General features: G+C 56.9%; 9 protein-coding genes across 9 annotated transcripts; 3 read left to right on the forward strand and 6 right to left on the reverse strand.

The window, feature by feature from the left end:
- Positions 1 to 606: 606 nt before the first annotated feature.
- MSY001_2957 (uncharacterized protein) lies at positions 607 to 1,811 on the forward strand (the record flags this gene model as incomplete). The annotated part of the gene is made up of 3 exons (XM_018884838.1): positions 607 to 884; positions 952 to 1,241; positions 1,291 to 1,811. 3 exons carry the CDS (start codon positions 607 to 609, stop codon positions 1,809 to 1,811), a joined length of 1,089 nt encoding a protein of 362 aa, XP_018741458.1.
- A 405-nt stretch (positions 1,812 to 2,216) lies between these two features.
- On the reverse strand, positions 2,217 to 2,960 carry MSY001_2958 (uncharacterized protein; the record flags this gene model as incomplete). The annotated part of the gene is made up of 1 exon (XM_018884839.1): positions 2,217 to 2,960. The coding sequence occupies one exon, from the start codon at positions 2,958 to 2,960 to the stop codon at positions 2,217 to 2,219; it is 744 nt and encodes a 247-aa protein (XP_018741459.1).
- Positions 2,961 to 3,067: 107 nt separating this feature from the next.
- MSY001_2959 (uncharacterized protein) lies at positions 3,068 to 4,409 on the reverse strand (the record flags this gene model as incomplete). Its single annotated transcript, XM_018884840.1, has 2 exons — positions 3,068 to 4,304; positions 4,396 to 4,409. 2 exons carry the CDS (start codon positions 4,407 to 4,409, stop codon positions 3,068 to 3,070), a joined length of 1,251 nt encoding a protein of 416 aa, XP_018741460.1.
- A 251-nt stretch (positions 4,410 to 4,660) lies between these two features.
- MSY001_2960 (uncharacterized protein) lies at positions 4,661 to 5,476 on the reverse strand (the record flags this gene model as incomplete). Its single annotated transcript, XM_018884841.1, has 1 exon — positions 4,661 to 5,476. The coding sequence occupies one exon, from the start codon at positions 5,474 to 5,476 to the stop codon at positions 4,661 to 4,663; it is 816 nt and encodes a 271-aa protein (XP_018741461.1).
- Positions 5,477 to 5,908: 432 nt separating this feature from the next.
- Positions 5,909 to 7,370, forward strand: MSY001_2961 (uncharacterized protein; the record flags this gene model as incomplete). The annotated part of the gene is made up of 2 exons (XM_018884843.1): positions 5,909 to 5,938; positions 5,973 to 7,370. 2 exons carry the CDS (start codon positions 5,909 to 5,911, stop codon positions 7,368 to 7,370), a joined length of 1,428 nt encoding a protein of 475 aa, XP_018741462.1.
- Positions 7,371 to 10,906: 3,536 nt separating this feature from the next.
- MSY001_2962 (uncharacterized protein) lies at positions 10,907 to 12,174 on the reverse strand (the record flags this gene model as incomplete). The annotated part of the gene is made up of 2 exons (XM_018884844.1): positions 10,907 to 11,806; positions 11,836 to 12,174. The coding sequence occupies 2 exons, from the start codon at positions 12,172 to 12,174 to the stop codon at positions 10,907 to 10,909; spliced, it is 1,239 nt and encodes a 412-aa protein (XP_018741463.1).
- A 136-nt stretch (positions 12,175 to 12,310) lies between these two features.
- On the forward strand, positions 12,311 to 14,952 carry MSY001_2963 (uncharacterized protein; the record flags this gene model as incomplete). Its single annotated transcript, XM_018884845.1, has 4 exons — positions 12,311 to 13,267; positions 13,343 to 13,490; positions 13,559 to 14,427; positions 14,557 to 14,952. The coding sequence occupies 4 exons, from the start codon at positions 12,311 to 12,313 to the stop codon at positions 14,950 to 14,952; spliced, it is 2,370 nt and encodes a 789-aa protein (XP_018741464.1).
- A 1,579-nt stretch (positions 14,953 to 16,531) lies between these two features.
- MSY001_2964 (uncharacterized protein) lies at positions 16,532 to 20,560 on the reverse strand (the record flags this gene model as incomplete). The annotated part of the gene is made up of 2 exons (XM_018884846.1): positions 16,532 to 18,859; positions 18,914 to 20,560. 2 exons carry the CDS (start codon positions 20,558 to 20,560, stop codon positions 16,532 to 16,534), a joined length of 3,975 nt encoding a protein of 1,324 aa, XP_018741465.1.
- A 289-nt stretch (positions 20,561 to 20,849) lies between these two features.
- Positions 20,850 to 23,623, reverse strand: MSY001_2965 (uncharacterized protein; the record flags this gene model as incomplete). The annotated part of the gene is made up of 2 exons (XM_018884847.1): positions 20,850 to 22,760; positions 22,784 to 23,623. 2 exons carry the CDS (start codon positions 23,621 to 23,623, stop codon positions 20,850 to 20,852), a joined length of 2,751 nt encoding a protein of 916 aa, XP_018741466.1.
- Positions 23,624 to 23,911: the final 288 nt, after the last annotated feature.

Below are 23,911 nucleotides of genomic sequence, written 5' to 3' on the forward strand. Positions count from 1 at the left end.
TGGCGGATCGAAACACGGAGGCCCTCGTCAAGCTGCGCAGGCTCCGAAGGTAGACGACATGCAAGCCACCTCCGGGCTTCTTCCTGGATGTGCGCCGTATCCTCAGGCGAGTACGACTGCCCAAGACTTGCATGCGGCACGAAACCCTCGCGTCGGCGCGCTGAACGCGGTATGTGGGAGGATGCAGCGACACTAAGCTCGCGCTGAAGGGTTACAAGGGGCGCTCCTGACGCACGTGTCGGGCGTAGATGTATGTTGTGATAGCGGCGCAGGCGGAATGAGTGCAGCTCGCTGAGATTCAGCTCGTGTGCCATATGTTTCGCACACACAGGCATGAGCGCCTGGGCGAGGGCATCGAGAGAACGCGACACCGTGGCAAGTGGCTCCGGGTCTTCGTCGGGGACATGCAATTGATACGGGGGAATCAGTGTCAAGTGTGGGAGCCAGCGCGTGTATGCCGCATCATGAGCATGTCTGATTTGTTGCAGCGCTTGGTACCGGCGCTCTGCCGTGGCGCCCAGCGGCTCCAGCAGCACCACAACCAGGGCCGTGTAGGCTCGCATATGTGGAGGATGACAGCCCTTCTTCGCCGCCACGACCACTTCCATGGCGCCGACTCGTTCTAGCGACTCGGCCCTTTCTAGGCCTGCGAGAAAGCAAATATCCTATGCAGAGCTCGAAGAGATCCGCCATAGCGCTGAGCGCATGGTCGGTGAGGGCATGATCTACAATGTGTGGTACAATAAGATGTCAGGAGGTGACACTGGCCATGGGTTCGAGTCTAAGACCAAGTCAAAGACCCGGTGTGATATCGCGCGCGATTCCGGATATACACGCGCAGATATGCGGATCCGTGCAAGCGCGGGTGGTGTATCGGATACCACGTACGTGTGCTTGTTTTTTGCACGCGGATGTTGTCCAAAGGGGTATGTGTGCTATGCTGACACACAGCGAGGAATGCAACTATCTCCACCGCTTGCCGCGGCCTTACGAGGTAGCTGACCAAGGTACAGATGTGTTTGGACGCGAGAAGCACGGCCAGTACCGCGACGATATGGGCGGTGTAGGCTCAATGCTGCGAGTCAACAAGACGCTCTATGTCGGGCGCATCAACGAGGAGACGTCCCTGAGCTTCCGGCGTGCATCCGCCAATCCAAAAGACAACCAGGACGATACTGGAAAGACACCCATGTCAAGGATTGTGCGGCGCCATTTTAGCGAGTGGGGCGAAATTGAACATGGTAAGTACCAGCATGACTGACGGATCAGTGCGTGCCATGACCGGCCGAGGTACCGCCTTTGTCACGTACAAGTACGAGGCAAATGCTCAGTTTGCGAAGGAAGCCATGATGCACCAGTCGCTGGACCATGATGAAATCCTTAATGTGCGATGGGCGGCTGAAGACCCTCGCTCCGACGGCGAGGAGCGCGACGAGTTGGAGCGGCGGAAGCTGGCCGAAAAGCGCATTGCAGACCATGAAAATGAGCGCCAGGAACTAGAGAAAGACTATGAGGACCTGAAAAACGATCCAAGCATTGACTGGGAAGAGTATGCACGGGCCAAGCGGCAACGGCTCGCCCTCTCGGACGAGGAAGCGAGGCGGCTTGACGAGGAAAACCAGCGTGGATGGGATGCATACTATGCCGAACAAAAGAAGGCAAGCACGGACAAGCCAGCGACGCTCCTCAAGTCGTCCCTCCTAAATAACGAGGCGATCACTTCCTTGCAACAGCTTCGCACGCAACCCACTACACCCAAGTCATCGTCGGCCCTAGGCGGACTGGCAGCATATGCGAGCGATAGCGACTAGCGAAGAAGCTCTGTCGGCATTTCACCGGAAGGACCGTCTGGACGCAGGCCCAGAGCAGCGAGTGCATTCTGTGCAGTAAGCAGAGCCATACCCTCACGCGCTTCCTGCGTGGCGCTCGCCATGTGAGGCAGGATCATGACCTTGTTGACAAGTTCAGGCGCCAACAGTGGGTGGTCCGCCGCAATTTGCGGCTCGCCCTCGAGTACGTCTAAGCCAGCCCCAGCAATCTCGTTCGCGTGCAGGGCTTGCACGAGTGCGTTTGTATCAACAAGGCCACCTCGCCCCACGTTGATTAGGTACGCCGTAGTTCTAATGTGAGTAGCCAAGACCTACTTCATGTTCCGCAAAAAGTCCGCATCGACCACATGGTGGGTAGAAGCATTCAAATTGCAAATCAGGCTGTGGTCAGTAGTTGCAGGCATACAATATCACATCGCAACGTTGGGCAAAGGCCGTCACGTCATGCTCGTTGACCAGAGGGAACGGCAACCGATGGTGGTAGTTGGTGTACGCCTGGAATAGGTCGTTGTTGGCCAGAAAGCGGAAGTGCGGGTCTTTCAGGTCGAATTCCCGTGGCTGCGATACCTTGTAAACAATCTCCTTGGGTTTGAAGGGGAGTAGTTTGCTCACAAGTGTCTGAGAAATACTACCAAGACCCAAGAATCCGACCGACTTGCCCTCCATGGCAGGACCGCAGAAGCTCACAGGCGTCCATGGAGCTTTCGACCACATGCCATTCTTGACAATATGGTAGCCTTCCATAGTGTTGCGCATGAGATTAAGCGCAAGAACGAGAGACAGGTCAGCGACGGCACTCGAAAGCACATCTGGTGTGTATCCCACGCGAATGCCACGCTTCTTTGCTGCCTCCATATCAATATGCTCGAAGCCCACACTCATAGTTGAGACAACCTTAAGCGATGAACCTGCTGCATCCATGAGCTCTTCATCGACTTTGGTCATGGGGATACATATGATCGCACTTGCTCCGGGAACATGCTCCATCAGCCACTCCCGTGGTGCCGATTTAGCCTGCGGGTTCTGCGGCGAGGGTCGCCACACACGTAGATCCACTAGGCCCGATGCCTCCGCCTGCTTGGAGAGCGTCTCAGGTAATTCACACACAATCACCACCACTGGTTTGGACATGACTCGTAGAAATGCGCCTACGTTGCCGCGCAGTTTCACATAGCGTCACGCACGTGCCACACCCGTATTGATCAGAATCGATGTGGATTCACAACCCTATATAGTGCTTACAGGAGCTCGTCCGCGTAGGGGAGCTGCTTCACGTCACCGAGGGCCACCGAAGTAGGCTTGCTCTTCAGAAGGGCCTGCGCCGCAGAGGCGACATCATCAGCCTTCACAGCATCCAGGTGCGACAGCACAGCCGAGAGCGACGTCTCAGAGCCGTTCAGAAGACCCGCAGCCACCGATTCATGGCTCGAAACACGCGAGCCCTCGTAGTTCTGGGCAGCAACAAACTTGGCCTTGGCGACGGCCTTGGTGATATCCTCCGACGAGACACCGTTGGCCACCTTGGTAAGCTCCTGGGCAGCAGCCTTGGCCGCCTCGGCGATCTTGGCCGAAGGAGCACTCACATGAATACCGAACAGGCCAGTGTCCTGGAGCGAAGCGTTGAACGCGTGGGCCTTGGCACCGTTGATCTGAGCCAGAGGGCTAAGACCGGTCGACCACTTCACAGAAGCCTCGCCACCAAGCAGTGACTCGAGGACAAACAGAGGCGCAGCCTTCAGAAGCGGAGCACCCTCGAAAGCGAGGAAGAAGTGATCCACAGGCAGGGCGTGGCCGTGCGAGTCAGTAATAGCGCCACGGTAATCACCGCCAAAGTACTTCGAAGGCACGGCCTCGGCAGCCGAACCAGCTGGAACACCAGCAAAGCTCTTGGACACCAGCGAGCCAAGAACATCCTGTGACAGACCAGAGCTGACCACAGCCAGGTTGTTGCTGTTCATGACCTGTGCGGCGTACGAGCGCACCTGCTCCACGGTAACAGGCGACGAGGGGCTAGCAAACAGCGAGCTACCCACACCACGGTTGCGGTAGGCGTAGGAAAAGAGTGTGTCAATGCCAGTAGCCACCGGATCCTGAGCAGCCTGCTCACAGTCGGCCACAATCGAGGGAATCACATCCTCGTTGAATTCGTGGCGGCAGTACTTGGCATTGCCAACAACCTCAGCCAGGAGATCGGCAAAGTGTTTCTCATCGCCCTTCAGGAATTCAGCCGTAAGAAGAAGGTGTTCGCGGTTCAGCGAGGCCGAGAGAACACCACCGTTCAGCTCAGCCTCACGAACAATGCGCAGAGCCGAGCGCTCTTTGGTCGACTTGAAGGCAAAGTTCTTCAGAGCATGGGCAACACCAGCCTGCGACTCAAAGCGCGGACCAGCGCGGACAGCCACAGTGATCGATGCGACAGGCGCCGTCTCATTCTGCTTGTAAGTTTCCTGGGACCAGACCACATACCAGAGCAGCCTGAGGAATCGACGAGGCACCCGTAGAGAGCGAGCGCGAACCAGCAGCACGGAGCTGAGCGGGCACAGAGCGCAGCACGCCAGTCGAAGACCTAGACACGAACATGGGAAGGGTAGGGCTCCTGCACGCTACGAGGAGGGAGGTAGTGATATAGCCCGTGCCTCACTGGCGCGAAGAAGCCTGCCGTCTGCACCCACTCCAAGCCTAGTAGGCCCCTACCGGTGCACTCGGCCCTTTCCTAACTGTCCACCCGTGTTGTTCCGGGGATTGTTCACGTGATTATGAGAGTCAGGTGTCTACCGAGTCCTGTCTTACAAATGCAACGAAACTGCGCACGGCCGTGGCATGTAGAGTCATTAAAAGCGCGAGCGTTTGATGCCAGGCTGCATGACTGGGCCTGCCTTGCCTTTGCGTGCCTGCTCTTCCATAATAATTCGCTCTGCTGCACCCAAATGAGTAGGTGGGCGCTTCTTGTTCGTAGTAACAGTCGGATTCGAAGTTGATTCAACGGCCTTAGCAGAGGCTTTAGAGGCCGCCTTGAGAGGATTAACGCGAGTAGAAAATACAGAAGGGGTAGGGGTTTGTGGGGTGACGGTAGGCTTCGCCGCAATGGTGGCAGTGGGTGCTTCAGTCGATTCTTTCTTTGAATCAGCAGGCTTTGACATAGATAGATTTAATTTTACAGACACCTTGTCGTTAGTTTGTAATAGACCCTCTTTGGGAGGCAGGGGTGTAGGCTTAATATCAGGTGCCGCGTTAGCCTGTTCATGAGCGCGTCTGATTTGCTCGTCCAATTCCCTACGAGCTCGTTGTTCATCATCCATCTTGGCGCGGTCCATCTTTTTAATTGCATCTTGACGAGCACGGGCAGTGGCTGAATTATCGATCCATGAAATAAACCAGCCCAGCTCACTGCCTTCAACTTTGACGATACCTGCTCTCCCTAGGAACTTGACAAATTCAGATAGAGACACCCAGCGCGTAGCATTCATATGCACATGATGACGATCCTGAATGTACTCTTGGTATACTTGGTTCGCGAGCACGCGCCGCGTGCCAAACCGCTGGCTTAGAAGCGCAACGAACTCGCGCTGGAACTGAGAACTGTAATCATGAACAACTTTGCCTGCTCGCTGTCCTCCATCTCCCGTTGCTGCGGCAAGTTGTCGCATGTGCGCTTCTGACTCAATATGGCATTTGTAACCGTTTGCATCACGACACGCCTTCGAACATATTTGGCAGTACCATCGAAGACGCGTCAGCCCTCTCGCTTTCATCGCATTACTCAACGCTTTCCTAGATCATGAGACATCAATGATACGTACGGTGTGCCTGCTTCGGCACGCCCCATATTGACAGCCAGTGGCGCTCAAGTGGAGGCAGGAGGATCGGCGCTCACAAGTCCTTCTATAAAGGGCATGAATTTCGGCCGAATCAATCACAATGCTGCCAGCGGATAGGAGATACTCCTCCGCCCCTTCCCCAACCGTATGTTCGCTCTTCCTCGGTCCGCCCGGGTTCAAGTACTAATTCGACCTTTACTTTCGCAGGCTTCTCGCAGGTTTTCTCCAAGTGTTCGGCTCTTCTCTTGCACACCCAACATTATGAACTCTGTCCCCGTGCCCAACGACTTTGTACGTGGACTATCGATGGGAACTAACGGTGCAGAACAACGTTCTCTACAAGCCCCTGGCTGAGGCTGACCCCGAGATTCAGCAGATTATTGACAACGAGACTTACCGTCAGTTCACTGGTCTTGAGTTGATTGCTTCGGAGAACCTGACTTCGCTGGCCACCATGGAGGCGAACGGTTCGATTCTCACCAATAAGTACTCGGAGGGTCTCCCTGGTTCTCGTTACTACGGTGGTAATGAATACATCGACCAGCTCGAAGAGTTGTGCCGCAAGCGTGCTTTGGAGGCCTTCGACCTCGACCCCAATGTCTGGGGCGTCAACGTTCAGCCCTACTCTGGTTCGACGGCGAACTTTGCTGCCTTCACTGCCCTGATTCAGCCCCAGGACCGTATCATGGGTCTTGGACTGCCTGATGGTGGCCACCTGACCCACGGATACTACACTGCCAAGAAGAAGATCACCGCCTCGTCGATCTACTTCCAGTCGTTCCCTTATCAGGTGAAGCGCGACGACGGTTTCATTGACTACGAGCGCCTCCGCATTAATGCCAACCTGTTCAAGCCCCGTCTGATTGTCTGTGGTGGCTCGGCGTACCCTCGTGACTGGGAATACGACACTATTGCCTCGATCGCCAAAGAGCACGGAGCGTACCTTATGTGCGACATGGCCCACATTTCGGGTCTCATTGCTGGTAAGGAGCAGAGGAGCCCCTTCGAATACTGTGACGTGGTTACTACGACGACTCACAAGACTCTTCGTGGTCCTCGTGCAGGTCTAATTTTCTTCCGCAAGGACCGTGAGTCTGACCTCGAGGCCCGCGTAAACGCAGCTGTATTCCCTGCTTGCCAGGGTGGTCCTCACAACAACACCATTGCCGGTATTGCCGTGGCTCTTAAGCAGGCTGCCGACCCTGCCTTCAAGGCTTACGCCAAGCAGGTTCGCGCGAATGCCAAGGCCATTGGTGAGAAGCTGGTCTCGTACGGCTACAAGCTCCAGACCGAAGGTACTGACAACCACCTTGTGCTGTGGGACCTTCGTCCTATTGGCCTCACTGGCTCCAAGATTGAGAAGCTTTGTGACCTGGTGCACATCACGCTTAACAAAAACGCTGTTGCCGGTGACACTTCGGCCGTCGTGCCCGGCGGTATCCGTATTGGTGCCAACGCGCTGACCTCGCGTAGCATGACTGAGAAGGACATGGATGTCGTGTGCGAGTTCCTCCACCGCACTGTCCAGATTGCGCAGGTGCTGCAGAAGGAGGCCGGCTCCAAACTTCTGAAGGACTTTATCGCCAAGGCTACCACCGGTGACGGTGAAGGTCGCAAGATGATCCTTCAACTCGCTGATGATGTGAAGGCCTTTGCCACACAGTTCCCTCTGCCTGGTGTTCCGGACACGAGCGTCATTAAGAAGCCTGCTGATGCCCACTAAATTTTCACCTCCCTTTTATGATCACTCAACCTGACCATATAGCCTTGCCCTGTAGCGTTCAACCGTAGTCACATGACCATGCCAAAAAGTGCCCCTGCAACGCGCTAAATGACCTACGCGTTTAGGCGTCATAGCGGACGTTATGAAGTTGGCGCGCGAGTGGCGCCAAGGAACGTCACTATGGAATTTGCGCTTGCTTCACACAAGCAGATTGTTAGCCAGACACGATCTGAAGGCGGAACAGCAACAGCTTGAAAACTTGGTGAAGAATGTCCTTGACACCACGCATGGTAACAATAAGGCAATCGCATCCAGAGATCGAAGGAATAGGGGTTATGTCAAGTTGGAAGATACTTGGAACAAGCTAAGTCCCTTGAAAAGAAATGTTGATGAGGAGATTCACCCAGATCATGCACAACACTATGTGCTTCCTGACAAGTATGGAATCAAAAACTTTGACGTGCAAGCTGGCGACTTTGTTGAAGCACGGAAATCAACGATGACCTATCTTGGCGTAATATTGCCGATTCCTGAAGACAGAGAAGTTTTGGGTGCCGGACAAGGGACATCGCATATTATGGTTCTTGCTACTGGCGAACTGGAACAGATTCGTGCTACCGATATCATGTTGCAGATGCCAGGTTTTGTCGATTCAAAAACAGCCACATTGGCTGCACCACTTAAATGGGACCATGTTCTGGCTTCAGCATCTCGTCCAGCGTCATTATCGACAAATCTGGACACGGATCTGTCCGGTGATGCGACTTTGGATGCGGGAGAGCCTTTTGACTATATGCGCTTTTCTACGCGAGCCAAAATATGCCGCAAGATTCGTGAAATGCAACGAGAACTGGATCGAGAGATTCGACGCATATACCCAGCATTTCGAACGCTATTTCTCGAAGAAGAGGAGGCCAAGGCTTTGATGGATCAGTTGGCTTTTTCCAAAAAGGATCACAAAATTCGAAAAAATTCTTTGGATCTCTTGCAGTCAGGACAAGTGCCTACATCTACAGCAGCTCTCTATATGGAGCAGTACTTGTCCAACAGTGGAAAAAAATTGACCGTGAAGGCATCGACGTTGTTGGCCACACATTCATTATTGATGAGCCATCCGACCCAATTTCTAGCCGACTCTATTTCTCATCGACGAAGTCAATCTTTTGTATACCGCTCACAGAGAGAGCAACAAACATTAAAGAAAGTCTCTGAATGGGTTCATCATTTCATTTCAGAAACAGATGATGAGATGTCGATCAGCGCAAAATCAATAATCCATGGCTTTTGTGACCGGGCCCGATATGTGTTGAAATGGAGGCAGTCCCGGAAATGTCTAGAAACTGAAGAGCTTTGCGAAGACGACCCAGTGCCGAGCGTTGATGGCAAAGGCTTGTTTCGATGGACCCAGGAAGATAAAGATATCTTGACGTTCTTTAAAATAAGCCTCGGTAACCGAAGAGAGCTTCAAGACAATAACACAGGAAGTGTTGCTATGACAATAATCAAACAAGCAGGTGTAAATGTACGACTCTGGCCACTCCACCATGACGGGAGCGAATATCACAAACAGGATCTGCCGACAAAGGATGATGTGAAAGAATTGGAAACGGACATTACGCAAGCGGGATTCGATTTACAACACTCTCAGATGTTCAATTTCCTGGTTAATCTGGGTGTGTTAGCACCATGGGAGAACCCCAATGCATTGGATACACAATTAAAGAATCTTCAATATACTTCAGATCTGTTGGAACGGTCAGGAGCATTGAAAGAGGAGCAAGAAGATCGCCATTCATTTGGAAATTTGCCCGTCTATGTTATTGATTCTGAAGACGCGCATGAACTGGATGACGGCATTTCTGTTGAGAGTACCGAGGAAAAATCGAAGGTTTGGGTTCATATTCATATTGCCGATCCTACGGCATGGATCGATATGGAGCATCCTCTGGCAAAATTGGCAGAACATCGATATGCTAGTATCTACTTGCCCGAAATTATGTGGCCAATGCTTCCAGAAACCGTTACTAGAGGGCGTATGAGTTTAAATGATACGCATAAAGGGGGAATGAATGTACTTTCTTTTAGTGCACTGGTGGATCTTGATTCTGGTAAGGTCGTTGAATACAATGTTCGTCGTGGAAAGGTACACAACATGAAGATCATAACTTATAAAGCTGTGAATACAATCTTGCTAGGAAAAGATTGGCATTCGCAGTCTGAAAAAAATCTGAGTTTACTAGCTGAGGCAGCTTCGGTCATTTTCAAACGTCGTGTTCGAATTGGAGGCGCAGTCAATGCTGGAGATCCTGACACTGAGCTAAAGATTAGTCCGCTTCCACCGCCCGCACTCTCAAACTCAAGTCATGATACCCCAAAGTTCTTCCGGGGCTTTCCCAAGATCCAAATGATCACTCAAGGCAATAGTGAACGACGTGGCTCGTATGACAATCTGCCAGGTGGTATAAGTGCCGAATCAATGGTGAGTGAACTAATGATCCTTGCAGGACGTATCGCTGCAAGTTTCGGGATGGATCATAAAATTCCTCTCCCTCATCGTACACAAGCAGCTCCAGAGGAAGGTGATATTGAAGTTATTCAGAATATGAAACATCCGGTCACAGGCGCTTTGTCAATGTCGGAGTTGGTTTCAAGAGGGATTTTTCTTCCAATGGGGTCGTCATCAATACTTCCTGGGGACCATTTTGCATTAGGGATACATCCAATGTTGAAAAACGACCCTCTTGCGGATGCCCTATACAAGGGCGGCTATGTTCGTGTCACAAGCCCCTTGAGACGTTACTCAGACATGCTTTGCCATTGGCAGATCAAAGCGGTATTATCAGGAAAGAGTCCACTTCTAGATGCTAACCTGTTATCTCAACGTCTTATTCAATGTGATCGAATGGAAACTTGGGTTAGACAATTAGAACGGTCATCGGTACGCTTTTGGATATGGACGTTTGTGGATTCTTTCTTTAAGAAAAAGGCCAACCTTCTGGAAAAGAAGGAGGCAATTACACCGGATTTGTTTAGTCCAAGTGAAAGAATTTTGCTGGCCCCATTAGAAGCCCTACAAGGAATTATGGACGTGCGTTTCAACGCCGATACACTGGAGTCAAGAATTAGGGTTTCGCTACCACAGCTAGGTGGAATACCTGTGGATTGCACGTGGCCAACTGGAAAACCACCTCCAGAAAGGTCGACAATAAAAAGTGTTGAAATAATCAAAACAATAAGTGCAGGAGCAAAAAGAACGATTCTTTGTCAACCAGTAACATAGGAATTTGAATAAGTAAAAATATGCGTTATTGAAAAATCAATAATAAAAAATAAAATTTAAAATTACCGACCAGAATTGAATATTAAATAAACAGTTTATTAATGATAAAAGAAATAATATTTGCAAGATGAATCAAATTATTAATTTAATTATTTAAGTATTTTTGAATAATTGATTAACATGATGAGAGCGGACACAGATAGTGTACATTTATTTTATATCTTAAAGCTATTTTTAATTGAATAAATATAAAAATCTAGTTTTGAAAATAAAAACTTGCTGCTAAATCAATATTCCCTTTAAATTGATTTAATAATTTTTGTGCTTGGTTAGACGGTATTCCCAGATTTATTAACGTTTTAATTTTTGGTTCGCAATTTTTTTCGTTATTATTTTCGTTCGTACTTGATTGTGGAGCTTTCGTAGGTTGTGGGGGCCCGTTTGATGATAGATTTGACCCCGGGCTTGTTTGTGTTGTGAAGTTACTCTTGGATGAGGAAGACGGCGGCATTATATTTTCATTGTTTAGATGAGCTTCATGGAAGCTCTTAGGGATTTCACGCTCGGGAAGGAATTCAATTTCCCGTTCTTGGATGACTAGTGCATTTCTTTTCAGATCAATGGATGCTTGATAGCGCTTTAGCATGTCAAGACCAAAAAGTAAATCAACTCCACGTCCTTCTAGCACGGTGAAAGAGCACGGTAAGAAAAGGTCAGGGCCAAGCTGGATTTGTGCACTGTGAATTCGACCAAGAATTTTGGCCGTACCGACACCCATTGCAATCCCTGCGAACCGCGTGTCAAGAAGCCTCATGATACCACATTTTTCAGCACATTCAGGGCTGATAATAGTTGCCTGAGCACCACTGTCAACAAATGCCTTCACAGGGTGCCCATTCACTTTCATGCTGACATACAGCATGGAGACATTTCCAAAGCTTTCAGGGCTGTACTCCATGGCATGTTCAAGATTCTCGGCCACACGCTCCTGGCGGATAGCTTCTTCGATTTTCTTTTGAGCTTCGACGTCAAAAGGGTCAGAGTTTTGTAGTGCGAGATGCTCGTTTAAGAATCCCATTTGACTTTGTTGCTGTTCCTGAACGATTCGTAAGAATTCAGTCGGCGAGTGTAATGCAGATGCCAAAGCTGGGTTATTCTAGAGTTAGTACACTAGAGTGAACATACTCGCTGTAGTTTCTGTAGACTTTGAGGTGAACGTAGTAGTTGCATCCTGACAAGCTCTGCAAAAGAAGAGTCACTCGCAGATGCCTCCAGAGATGGCACAGTGTTTGATGGCTTGGGCGAAGTCTTATTTAATACCACTAAAAGATCGCCCTCCTTCACTCCGTAAGATTCCAGGGTGTCTTGTCCGTTCATTAGTTCTCTTCCTTGAAAGTGGACTGCTTGTTGCTCCGGCGGTAGACTAAGGTCTACCTCAATAAGAGCCTTCAAGTTTTCAAGTTCGATGGACACATCTACATCCAAAGGCACAGTATTTCCCTCGGCATCAATAATGCTCAGCATTGTGTGCACGACTTAACGAAGACAACGCGTTAGCAGCTCTACGTTAAATAGCCCTCCACAGTACGCGTCATTGTAGCTGCACGTGGAGAGGACAATAGGGTAGGTGGAGATCCAATTCCACCTTGCCCGCTAGGAAATGGCAACCCCATTTCTTGGATACGGTGATGAAACTGTTAGGAAGGCACAAGGGCGTGAAGACGATGACGATGGAGCTTCTGTAGCTGATCGTCAGTGGGAGGATGAGGAAGAAGTAGAGGTTGACCGCGAATGGTATCTCCAGGACGATGAGGGCGGTGTTGCAGGAGACGCTGACCATAATCCATTTGCCCAATATGAGGATGCACATGGGCAAGTTAACCAAAAACTAGCTAAGCGCCAGCAGAGATTGACAGCACGCCAGGCTCAATATAACGTTGATCTTGATTCATGGGAAAACAGCCGACTTCAATCAGGGGGCGTGGGCGGCCGCCAAGCTGTTCGAGATGATATTGATGATCATGAAGAAGGGCGTGTACATCTGCTTGTTCACAACCTTCGACCACCATTCCTGGATGGTAAAACTGTCTATACAAAACAGATTAACCCTGTGAGTCCTGTACGTGATCCAACGTCCGATCTGGCTATGTTCGCCTTAAAGGGAAGTCGGCTGGTCAAGGAACATCGCGAGCGTGCAGAGAGAGCCAAAGCTGCAGGAAGGGTAGCCTCTTTGAAAGGTACTCAGCTTGGAAATATTATGGGTGTCAAGGATGATGACGATGAGGATCCCCAACAGAAGAGCAGTATTGATCCATCTCGAGATGATGGTAAAGGCGACTCAAAATACGCGTCACATATAAAGAAAGGCCAGGGTGCTTCTGCTTTTAGCAGAAACAAATCTTTGCGCGAGCAACGTCAATACTTGCCTGCCTTTGCCTGTCGGGAAGACCTGTTGAAGGTCGTGCGAGAAAATCAAGTGGTTGTAATTATCGGTGAGACCGGCAGTGGCAAAACTACGCAGCTCTGCCAATTCCTCCATGAGGATGGCTATACTGACTACGGTATGGTAGGGTGCACCCAGCCTCGTCGTGTTGCCGCTATGAGTGTTGCGAAACGTGTAAGTGAGGAGATGGAATGTCCTCTCGGAAGCACTGTCGGTTATTCGATTCGTTTTGAGGATTGTACATCCAAGGAGACCAAGATCAAATACATGACCGATGGTGTTATGCTTCGTGAATCGCTTACCGAAAAGGATCTTGATCGGTATTCAGCTATTATTTTGGATGAAGCCCACGAGCGTAGTCTGAGCACGGATGTACTGATGGGTCTGCTGAAGAAAGGTATGCATTTTCTTTACTTACCACAGTCTTGACACGTCGCCGCGACCTGAAGTTGATTGTGACTTCAGCCACCATGAATGCGGAAGGGTTTTCGAAGTTCTATGGAAGAGCTCCTATCTTCACTATCCCTGGCCGTACTTTCCCAGTCGATGTCATGTTCAGCAAAACTCCTTGTGAAGATTATGTCGAAAGCACAGTTAAGCAAATCTTGACGATACACTTATCACAAGGCAAAGGTGATATCCTGGCTTTCATGACGGGTCAAGAAGATATTGAGGTGACCTGCGAAGTGGCAGTGGATCGACTAAAGCAACTGGAAGGCGCCGCGCCCCTGTTGATGCTTCCGATCTACTCACAAATGCCAGCAGATTTACAAGCACGTATTTTCGAGCCTTCGGCGAACGGCGAACGGAAGTGCATTGTGGCCACCAACATTGCAGAAACATCGCTCACAGTGGATGGCATCATGTTTGTCGTGGATTGCGGGTATAGCAAACTCAAGCTGTACAACCCTCGGGTAGGTATGGATTCCCTTCAGATTACCCCAATCAGTCAAGCCAATGCATCCCAGCGATCGGGGCGAGCGGGGCGAACGGGTAAAGGCATGGCCTATCGACTGTACACCGAGGTGGCTTTCCATAATGAGATGTTCCAGAGCACTATTCCCGAGATCCAGCGAACCAATTTGGCCAACACTGTCCTGTTGCTCAAGTCGTTGGGGGTGAAGAACCTGTTGGAGTTTGATTTCATGGACCCACCTCCCCAAGACAATCTTTTGACAAGTATGTATCAGCTTTGGGTACTCGGTGCCTTGGACAATATGGGAAACCTTACGCCTCTGGGCCAGAAAATGAGCGAGTTTCCTATGGAACCAAGCTTGGCCAAGATATTGATTATGAGCGTGGAGTACCGGTGCTCGGAAGAGATGCTCACCATCGTGAGTATGCTGAGCGTTCCGACTGTATTTTACCGTCCAAAAGAGCGGCAGGAGGAGAGCGATGCTGCTCGGGAGCGGTTCTATGTTGCAGAAAGTGACCATTTGACCCTCTTGCATGTGTACTCTCAGTGGCGAAACAATGGCTTTAAGGACAGCTGGTGCAACCGCCATTTCTTGCATGCGAAGCTGCTTCGTAAGGCTCGCGAGGTGCGTGCACAGCTGGAAGATATCCTCAAGAGCCAGAAGCTTGCTTTGGTGAGCTGTGGGACCGACTGGGATGTGATACGCAAGTGTATTACGTCCGGCTACTTTCACCAGGCCGCACGCGTTAAAGGCATTGGCGAATACCGAAACTGTCGCACAGGTGTTCCCATGCATTTGCATCCGACAAGTGCGCTCTATGGTCTTGGCTACACGCCTGACTTTGTCGTGTATCACGAGCTGACGCTCACCTCCAAAGAGTACATGGGCACAGTGACGGCTGTGGACCCGCATTGGCTTGCCGAACTTGGCGCGTATGTATAAGTTACTGACAGCAGCGTTTTCTACTCGATCCGCGAGAGCGGCTCCCTAACTTCGACAGCTCGCCATGGCCGCGACACGCAGCACAATCGTATTGTGGAGATTGAGGCACAGTTCGAACGGGACCGAGAGCGTGCAGCGGATGAGGAGCAGTCGGCTTTGAAACGCCTTAGGCGCTCAGAAGGTCGTGTAGCGCGTGGTTCGACGAACCAGAGCGGTATTGCCATGCCTGGTATTGGTCCGCCGCGTCGGGGTCGTCGCCCTGGGTTTCGGTGAAAATAGGCCCAAATAGGACTGCAGCCACGCCGTTTCTTCCTCCACCCCGCTCACCAACATGGCTGTTCCCCTGCAGGCTCGCAACGGGCCCTGGCAGCCCGCTGTCGAGCTAGCTGAGCCCATTACCCTGGTGCGATGCTGTACATCGCCTCTAGCCAAGAATCTCGTCTTGATGGGTATGTCGACGTTCAGCTCACGCAGCCACTGGCATGTCTCTCCAGGTGTTCGAGATCCGGGGCCAGCAGGAACCGCCGGCGTTGACGTTGAAGCCTGTGACGTCCTTTTTTGTGGGAAGCCGTGTGCAGAGTGCCGCATGGAGCCCGAGCACCACCTACGATACCGACGAGGAAGAGAAGGAGTGGCGCTTGGACATTGTTGTGGCTACAGATCTTATGGAACTGCGCCTTCTTGAAGCGTATGGTCCCGAGGGTATCTCGACGCAGCGCAAACTGGGCGACACCCACGCACGTATCAACGACCTGGCGTGGTGTCCTGCTTCCGGCTACGAATCTTATGTGGTGGCAGGCACAGCGTCAGGCGTGGTGCAGGTGTGGAATCTAGAGCCGGAGGACGCCGCTGAAGCCGACGGGGCCGCCTCGTGCAAACTGCTGTACCTGGACAGCTCGGTGCTAAGTGTTGGTTTCCATCGGCGCGTGCCCAAGCTGCTATTTACGCTGGAAAGCAGCGGTGTAGGCCGCATGATCGACTGGCTTGCTTCGGGCGAGGAGCTGCACACGACGGCAACCTTTTATGAGCCATCGGCGCTGGGTGCACACACGTCCCAGCTCACAGAGGCGCAAGGCGCGGGCGCCTGGCAGTCTCAGGATAGCGACATTGTTGGGGCGCTACTGGGCGCCCGATGGTGCGTGTGGAATGTGAGCGAGAGCACGGCTATGACGGTGGCCGCGGGTACTCTGCACGGTGGCGGCGCCAGTGCTCAGGAGGCGGGTGGCCTGCGCTTCTGTGCGACGAATTCGCGTCTCTTTGCCGTGTATACAAGCGCGGTCCCGAGCCAAGTGCTCTCGCGGACGGGCTTTCCTGTCGCCAACAGCCGGCTGACGAGTGACTCGGCAGCTGTGTATGTGGTGGACTCGGCTTTCCCTACGAGCCCACGTCCTGTCCATGTGCATTCTCAAACGCCTGTGCACGGCGGGCCCGTGCAGCTGGACGGCACAGGATGCCAAGGTCAAGGCACGCTGCCGTGCGCCTATGGAGCATCGAGTATGGACTGGGTGGCCCACCGGATAGGTGCGTACGATGTGCTACTTGTGGCGGTCGGGCGACGAGTGATCCCGGTGCCGGTGGCCTAGGATAGATGGAAGCTTGTGAGGCCCTCGTACATGGCCGTGTGAAGACGTGCCTTCATAGTCTCACGATCCGAGTAGCAAGGCAGCTTGAGATAATTCACGCACGTCATGACACTTGGCAAATAGTCGTTGGGCTGCAGGGGCGGCTCATGCTGGCGGCGCACCACCGTGAGAGGCGGCTGCAGTGCGGCAAAGCCGCCCACTGGGAGTCGCGGGGCGCCAGTGAGCCACTGCAGGAACGTGCGCCGCTCCTCCAAGGAGAAGGCCGCGAGGATGCCGAGCAGGTCCTGGAAGTGCGCGCTTTCACTCGTAAAGCCGTGGTCCGCAACGACGGTGCGCTGCAGCGTCGCCAGGTCCCAGTCTTCTTGGCTCTGACCAAAGAGCGTGGCCAGCTCCTTGGACTGGAACACGTCGAGGACCTCTAGTGGCAGGACCGCATCAAAGCCGTCACGGAAGGCGTCGAGCTGCTGAGCAATGCCGTCGGCTAGGCACATGTCAACGATGGCCTGCACATACTCGTGCACACGGCTCTGGGTGACAGGCTCGTCGGCCCGCCAGCCGGGGAGCACGAGGTCCGTGCCTGGGAGCGTGCCCTCGAGGTGGAGCGCTTCGACCTCGTCGGCGCTCATCCGCTCCATTGCCTCGAGTGACTGGGCCAAGCTCGCATCCACCTGGCGCAGCGTCGAGAGCGTGCGTGGGACGCGACGACGAAGGACGGCGCGCCAGAACAAGGGGTGGAAGGGGACATCCACAATGCGCCCATCCAGGAGCGCCTTGGCAATCAGCTGGCCCAGGGCCCGGAAGAGCGTGCGCACGCGCTCGGTCGCGTCGCTGCTGGCCGGCGCGGGGAAGAGCGCTGGTGCTTGCACATACTCGCTTTGGGCGGCCGAGTCGTGGCGCCACAGGCCCAGCTCGGTCCGCTGCAGCTCGTGCGAGACCAGGGCGTAGAACTCGAGCGTAGGCCCCAGGCCCGAGCCGACTTCGTCAAAGTACTCGACCTCCAGAACCGTCTGCGCGTTGGCATACAAGTTCAGCACTTTGACGGCCGAGGCCAGCAGTGTCGAGCGCGCAATGCGCACCTTTTGGCGCGGCAGCTGAGCAAGGGCGGCCAGCGTTTCGTCGGCCCCGGTCTTGTTCCACTGGCCCAGCAGCCGGGCGTAGCCCAGTGATGTGAGCTGCAGGTACTTCCAGCGCGTCTCCAGCGGAAAGAGGAACGAGTGTGTGCGCGGCAGTTCCCTAGCCCACAACGGCAGACACTGGCTCGCCAGGACGAGCGGCTCCTGCAGCTGCTGCGCCAGTTTTGCGGTGAGTTTGGTATTGACAAAACTGGCGGCGGGCACCACGTCCTCCCACAGATCATGCAGCAAGCCCATCAGCCGCAGGGTGGGAGCGGACGGCGCATCGGCCGGCAGGCTGGGCGGCAACGTCACTTCATATCCAGGGGCGCGCGGGAGCGGCGGCGTCTTGGCGGGCGGCGCAGGCGCGGGGATCTGTCCTGGCACCATCGTGTAGGTAATCACGGGCAGCGCCTCCTTGTCCTGCGCCGAATGCGCGTGCAGACACTGATAGAGCGTCGCATCCAGGGGCATGGCCTCGCCATCCAGCTCGAACGCCAAATGCCACGCGTTCTTGGACGACTGGGCAGCGCTCGCGTAGCTCGAGGGTGCCTCGTCGTCTGCCTGGCCAGTGAGAGCCGCCAACGTGCTCGAGAGGTCCGAGGCACGCAGAGTGCCCATCAGCAGCTCGAGTTTTGGCTGGAGAAAGTCATGCAGCGTGCGCACCGCGACAATCGCATGGATGGAGAGCACCATGTCGCGGTAGTTGCGGGGCACACGCTCCGCGCTCTCCCCGCCTGCCACGAGGCGCACGCGCCGCTGCTGCGTCACCGACGAGCTACCGCCGGCACTCTCGACTGCCAGCGTCTCGGCGCGCGTCAGGCTCGCGTGCAAGGCCGTCAGAAGGGCCTCGGCGCCTGGCTGGAGGCGCTCGCGCAGCTGCGTGCGCCGCGCATCGACGCCCACAGGCCCATCGCTGTGCGTGCCAAAGTCATACAGCGTATCGATGAGCTGTGCACATTCCAGCTCGAAGCTCGTGAGCGAGGGCAGCAGCTCACCCAGCCTCGTAAGCGCCTCGACGGTATCGTCGCCGTTTTTGAGTTGTGCGGCGAGACGCGCGAGTGTCGTGGCTGTTTCGCGCGCTCGTGCCATTGCCGCGTCCTCTGGCGCAGCACACATGCGCGCCCACAGCAGTTTGGCGCGGAAATTCGGCGTATCCGCCTCGGCGAGGCGCTGCACCTGCTGTAGGGTGCCGTGGCGCAAAAAGTGTACCTGGTACGGCTGCCGCGTGAGCAAGAGCTCGATGCCCTGCAGCGCCGCCTCCACGCACGCGGGGTTGTCGTGCGTCGAGAGAATGCCCGTGTAGAAGCTAGCCAGGGGCAGCTGCACGAGCGCGGGCGCCAGAGTCGCAAGATCCGCGTACCACAGTGCGCGCAGCATGGCCTGCAGGACGGCCTTGCGCACCTCGAGTGAGACACTGGCCGTGTACACGACCAGGAATACGGGCAGCAGGAGCGTGGCGTAGCGCTCAAAGAACGCCGGCCATGCGCGTTGTGCTTCGGCGCGCGCCTCTGTTTCGCGCTGCTGCCGCATCGCCGAGGCACTGAGCCGACGCGCGGGTGTGTCGTCAAGTGCGTCGTCTAGCTCGCCGATCGAGCACCCTGCGCGCTCGGCGCGTCGCTTTTTCTGGAGGTAGGCCTTCTCGCCGTACAGACGCGCATCAAAGAGGCCATCGCACGGCAGGGGGGGCAGCAGGTCGACCAGGAGGCCTAGCGCCGCGTCAATTTCGGCAGGCAGGCGATGTGCGAGCTGCTGGAGCACTGCCGGCTGTGGGACGGAGCCCTGCTCAGGGAGCGCGCCGGTGAGCAGCACGTACATGGTGTCCAGGATGCCATGCTCGTACAATGCCTCTGCCACCTGCGTATGAGTGTGCGCAGCGCGTGCCAGGACCTGGAGTACATCAGCGATCAGCGGGCCGGGCAGCAGGGGCAGCGCATTCGTGTCGCGGCCCACGCCGCGGGCGAGCAGTGCACACAGCGGAGCGACCCAGGGGGTAAGGAGCGGCACGAGCGCCTTGTCATCGAGGAACGCCTCGGTGATGGAGCACACGGAGCGGCATGCCGACTCGACGATGCGCCCGTCCGAGTACGTGAGGACTTGCGCGAGGATCGGCGCGATTTCCACGACGCGCTCCGTCATGGCGCCGGGCGCGACGCGGCGCGCACATTGCGCGACGGTATGCAGGGCCGTGCGCTGCACATAGATGCTGAAAAAGTCCAGGTACTGCACGGCCGCGAGCATGCCGCCTTCGCGCACGACGACTGTGGGGTGCGTCGCGGCGAGCTTTTCTAGGGTCTGCTGGACCTGCTCGGCCAGATCGATAAAGGTGATTTCGCGCAGCTTCTGGACGAGGAGCGGCACCACACCGCGGCGCACCATGCAGTTCGACGACTCGGGCAGGGCCTCGATCATATAGGCAAGGGAGCGGCAGGCGTACATCTGCGCCTCGCCGTCATCGCCGCTGGCCGCGAGTGCGGCCGCCAGCTCGTCGCCGTCCATGTCCGAGAGGGTGTGGCCCTCGGGCTCCGGCCCGCCGAGCGTCCACAGGAGCTCACGCACGAGTGCATCGAGGGGAAATGCGCCCATGAATACGTCTTCTGTCGCGACACTCAGGGCGTCCGCGAGCTCCTGGAGCGCCACGAGGCGCATGGCCGGCTCATGCGCCGCGGCGCGGAGCTGGCGCAGCTTGTCCTGGAAGGGGCGCGAGGCGCCGCCGAGCAGGGAGTGCAGACTCTGTAGGTTGAGGCCGAGGTGGCCATGGAGCGCGTCCGTGTCGAAGTCGTCGTCGAGCATCGCAGCCTCGTCGGCGTCCAGCTCCTCGTCGTCGAGCCACTCCTCGGCCTCCTCCTCGTCGTCGGGCGGCGACTCGCGGCTAACGTTCTTGCACCGGGCGTGGTCTTTCGGCGACGACATGGCTGTGGATGAGCGGTCGCGGCGGCGTCCTCGCTTGCTAGTGCCTTCGCGCGTCGTGCTGTGGCGCTTGAGGCCCGCTCGTGTCTTGGCACGTGTGGGCGACCTGGTAGGACAAGCACTGCTAGACTCAGCAGTGCGATCAGCGGGCTCTGGTATCTGGGCTTCAGATGCTACAGGACGCCTCTCCATCAACTCCAGGCTGCGTCGTGAACCAGCCGCGTCCAGGAAGGTGCCCGTGCAAAAGAGGGGCGGCGGCCGCTCTGGCTGCGCCACGGATGGATGAGTAAACCTATGGGGCGGCCGGCTCCGCTGCATGTGATGCCGGTGTGACAGCGGCGCGCGGCAGGTAGTACTGCACCAGCCGCTCCTCGCTCGGCGTGAGCGAGGCGAACAGCGCTGTATCGCTGTGCGCCAGTGCCTCGGGGCCCTGCACCTCGGCCCAGCGGACATGCACCTGCACGAGCACAGCGACACTCGCGCGCCGCACGGGCGTGCTGCTGTGCCGCAGGCCCGTGTGGACCAACGGCACCATGGCACGCAGCTCCGCGCCCGGCTCTGCCATCGGCATGCGGGGCACGAGCTGCTCCATCGCGTAGAGCGCGAGCGCGAGGCGCGCGGCCTCCTGCGCTTCCGGCGCGCCAAGCGCATGCAAGAGGCCCTCGCACGCCGAGAGCGCGTCGGTGTTCTGCTCGAGCCACGCATCGACCATAGCGCGCCCCGCGCCCATCGCCAGCGTGCTGTGGGCGGCGTCGGCGTGCACGGCCCGCAGCATGTGCGTGAGCCACGCGCCTTCCTCGGGCGTACCACGCACGTGCGGCGCAAGACGGTACAGGACCAGCAGGGCCCAGAACCACACCTCGGTCTCAGCCTCGGCCACGGCCCCGTCGGGCAAGCACGGCGCGACCGCTCCCAGCGCCGCATGCACCTGGTCTACGCTCGGTGGTGTGTCGAGGGCCTGTGCCACCGCCTGCAGCACGCGTAGCGGCGTGGCATGCGCCAGGGCCTCGTCCCAGGTTGGCACCTCGGCGCCGACGCTCTGCATGCACCGCTCGTACCGCGTTAGGAACCACGATGCGGCGGTCTGTGGTAGCGCAGTCGGGGCCACTCCGCTCTTTCGCACGGGCGGCGCCGCGCTTGGCTGCCATGGCGCACGGAACGCGAACGACGACGACGGAACGGCCGGCGCGGACGCGGGCCCTGCACTCGCTCCGGCCTCCGGCGAGGCGCCGGGCCGCGCGGGGCCGGCGGACGTGGGTGGCCGGGAGACACGGCGTGGCAGCGCCGATGCGGGCGTCCTCGCTAGGGCCGGCGAGGCCGTCGGCGTCGCTGCGCCCGGCGACGGGCCCTCCGCCGGGGTGTCATGCGGCGCCACGGGCGTCGCCTCGGACGGCGTCGCCGCGTCTACGTGCGCATGGCGCACGGGTGTAGAAGGGTCGCGCGCGTCGGGGCTCGCCATGCTGTCTAGTCGGTCGGCGGCGTCCGCGTCGTTCTCGCGCCAGGGGCTGTCGGGCCCCAGCAGGTCGGTCGACGCATCGGGCCCATCCACGAGGCTCGGGTGCCACACGGATTCGCGGGGCATGCGCCGCGGCTCGCGCATGGGGCTCTGAGCGAGTGCTGCGCGCTTCGCCGCGAGGATCGCGCGCGACGGGCCCGCGCGCGACGGGGTCCGTCGAGGCGAAGGCCCGGGCCCCTGCTCGAGACTGGCCGCGACCTGCTTCCGCGTGGGCGCGGGGAGGCCCAGAAGGAGGTGCTCGCCGTCTTCTTTCCATACCGTGTAGAATGTGTGGAAGGTCTCGCGCGCGGCTGTGCGGACCTCCGCGTGAGGATCACACAGGGCCTTGGTGAGGCAGTGGGCTGCTGCCTCGCGGCCGCCGTGGTGCTCGAGCGCAGGCGGCGCATGCACGCTGAGGACGACCTGGATGTGCTTGCACATGTGCACACGGGTCGCGGCGCTCTTGTCCTGGAGGCCCGCCTGGAGCATGTGCCAGTACGCGTGCCGCATCGGGACACACGCCAGGATGGTCGACGCGCCAACCTGGCTGGCCGTCGCGACCATCTTTTTGGTAGTGCCGGCCATGCGCAGGAGCGCCGTGAGGAATGCGTCGATGGTCGTTGGCTCCATGTGTGTGCCGTAGGTCAGTGCCAGCTGGCGGATGAGCGCAATGGTATGCATCGAGAGCGTCGTGCGCAGGCTCGCGAGCTGGGTCAGTCGGTCGCACGTACCGTCTTCAGGAGGCCATCCTGGACCTGCCGCACATGCGCGAGGAAGGGCGCGACGAGCTCAGGGGGCACGCCGGCACGGATCATGCCGCGCATCGCCACGACGGCCTTCTCGCGCGGCTGCCAGTTGAGCTCGGTCTCCTTGCCCTCGAATGCCTGCGCGGCCTGCTGGAACGCATGGTCCACGTCGTAGCGTGAGAGGACGTACACGGGCTTGACGTCATCGGCAATCGCCGTGAGCTCGTCGGGCAACGGCGCCTTGGCGCCGCCCAGTCCGTGCGTGATCTCGTCGAGCACGCCACGGTGCACGTCGCGCACACTGAGCTCGTCGCGCAACTCGGACTTGAGCGCGGGCGGCGCGTCGTGCAGGAGGGCGAGGATCGCGGCCTTGGCGGCCTCGCGCACGTGTGCGTCGGCATGCTGCAGGTTGTCGGCGAGCTCCGTCAGGTACATGCGTACGGGCAGTCGCGCGCCGTCCTGCTGCAGGAGGGGCAGGAGGCGGAGCACCTGCATGCGGACATGCGGCGACGTGGCCGCGAGGCCGTGATCGCGCACGAGGCGCTCAAAGACTGTGTGTGGCGCGTCGTTCTCCCGCACAGGCAGGGCCTCCGCGCGCTCGCTGTACACGATTCGAGCCATGTGGCGCAGGAGTGTCTCGGCCCGGGGCGCGTCGTGCAGGCGCGCAAGCGCGGCCGGCACGCATGTGCGCACGAGCGTGAGCATATTGAGCGCGGTAAACGAGGCGTTGGCCAGCATCGTCTCGAGCGCCTGCAGCGCAGCGTCGCGCACACCCGCGTGGGGGCTCGCGATGTGGGGGTGCAGGGCCATCAGCGCTACATCCATGTCGTGCACGGCGCCGTCCTTGGCCCAAGACGCCTCCAGGGCCTCTAGGGACGCGGTGAGCGCCGCTGCATCTGGCGCGGTATCGACCGCGTGGACAAGCGCGAGCTCGGTGGGGCGACCGTCTGGCATCCACAACGTCGCACGCCAACCGACAGGTGTTGCGCTCGACGCGGCACGTGCGATCGGGTGAGTATCGGGCCTGACGCGCGCGCCGCGGACGGGGCCTGCGATGGACGCCCAGGGCAAGGGCAAGATGGCCGAGACGGCGACGGCGACGGCGGACTTGCT

This window comes from Malassezia sympodialis, genomic scaffold, assembly GCF_000349305.1.
Source record: "Malassezia sympodialis ATCC 42132 genomic scaffold, msy_sf_16, whole genome shotgun sequence".
Taxonomy (NCBI): Eukaryota; Fungi; Basidiomycota; class Malasseziomycetes; order Malasseziales; family Malasseziaceae; genus Malassezia; species Malassezia sympodialis.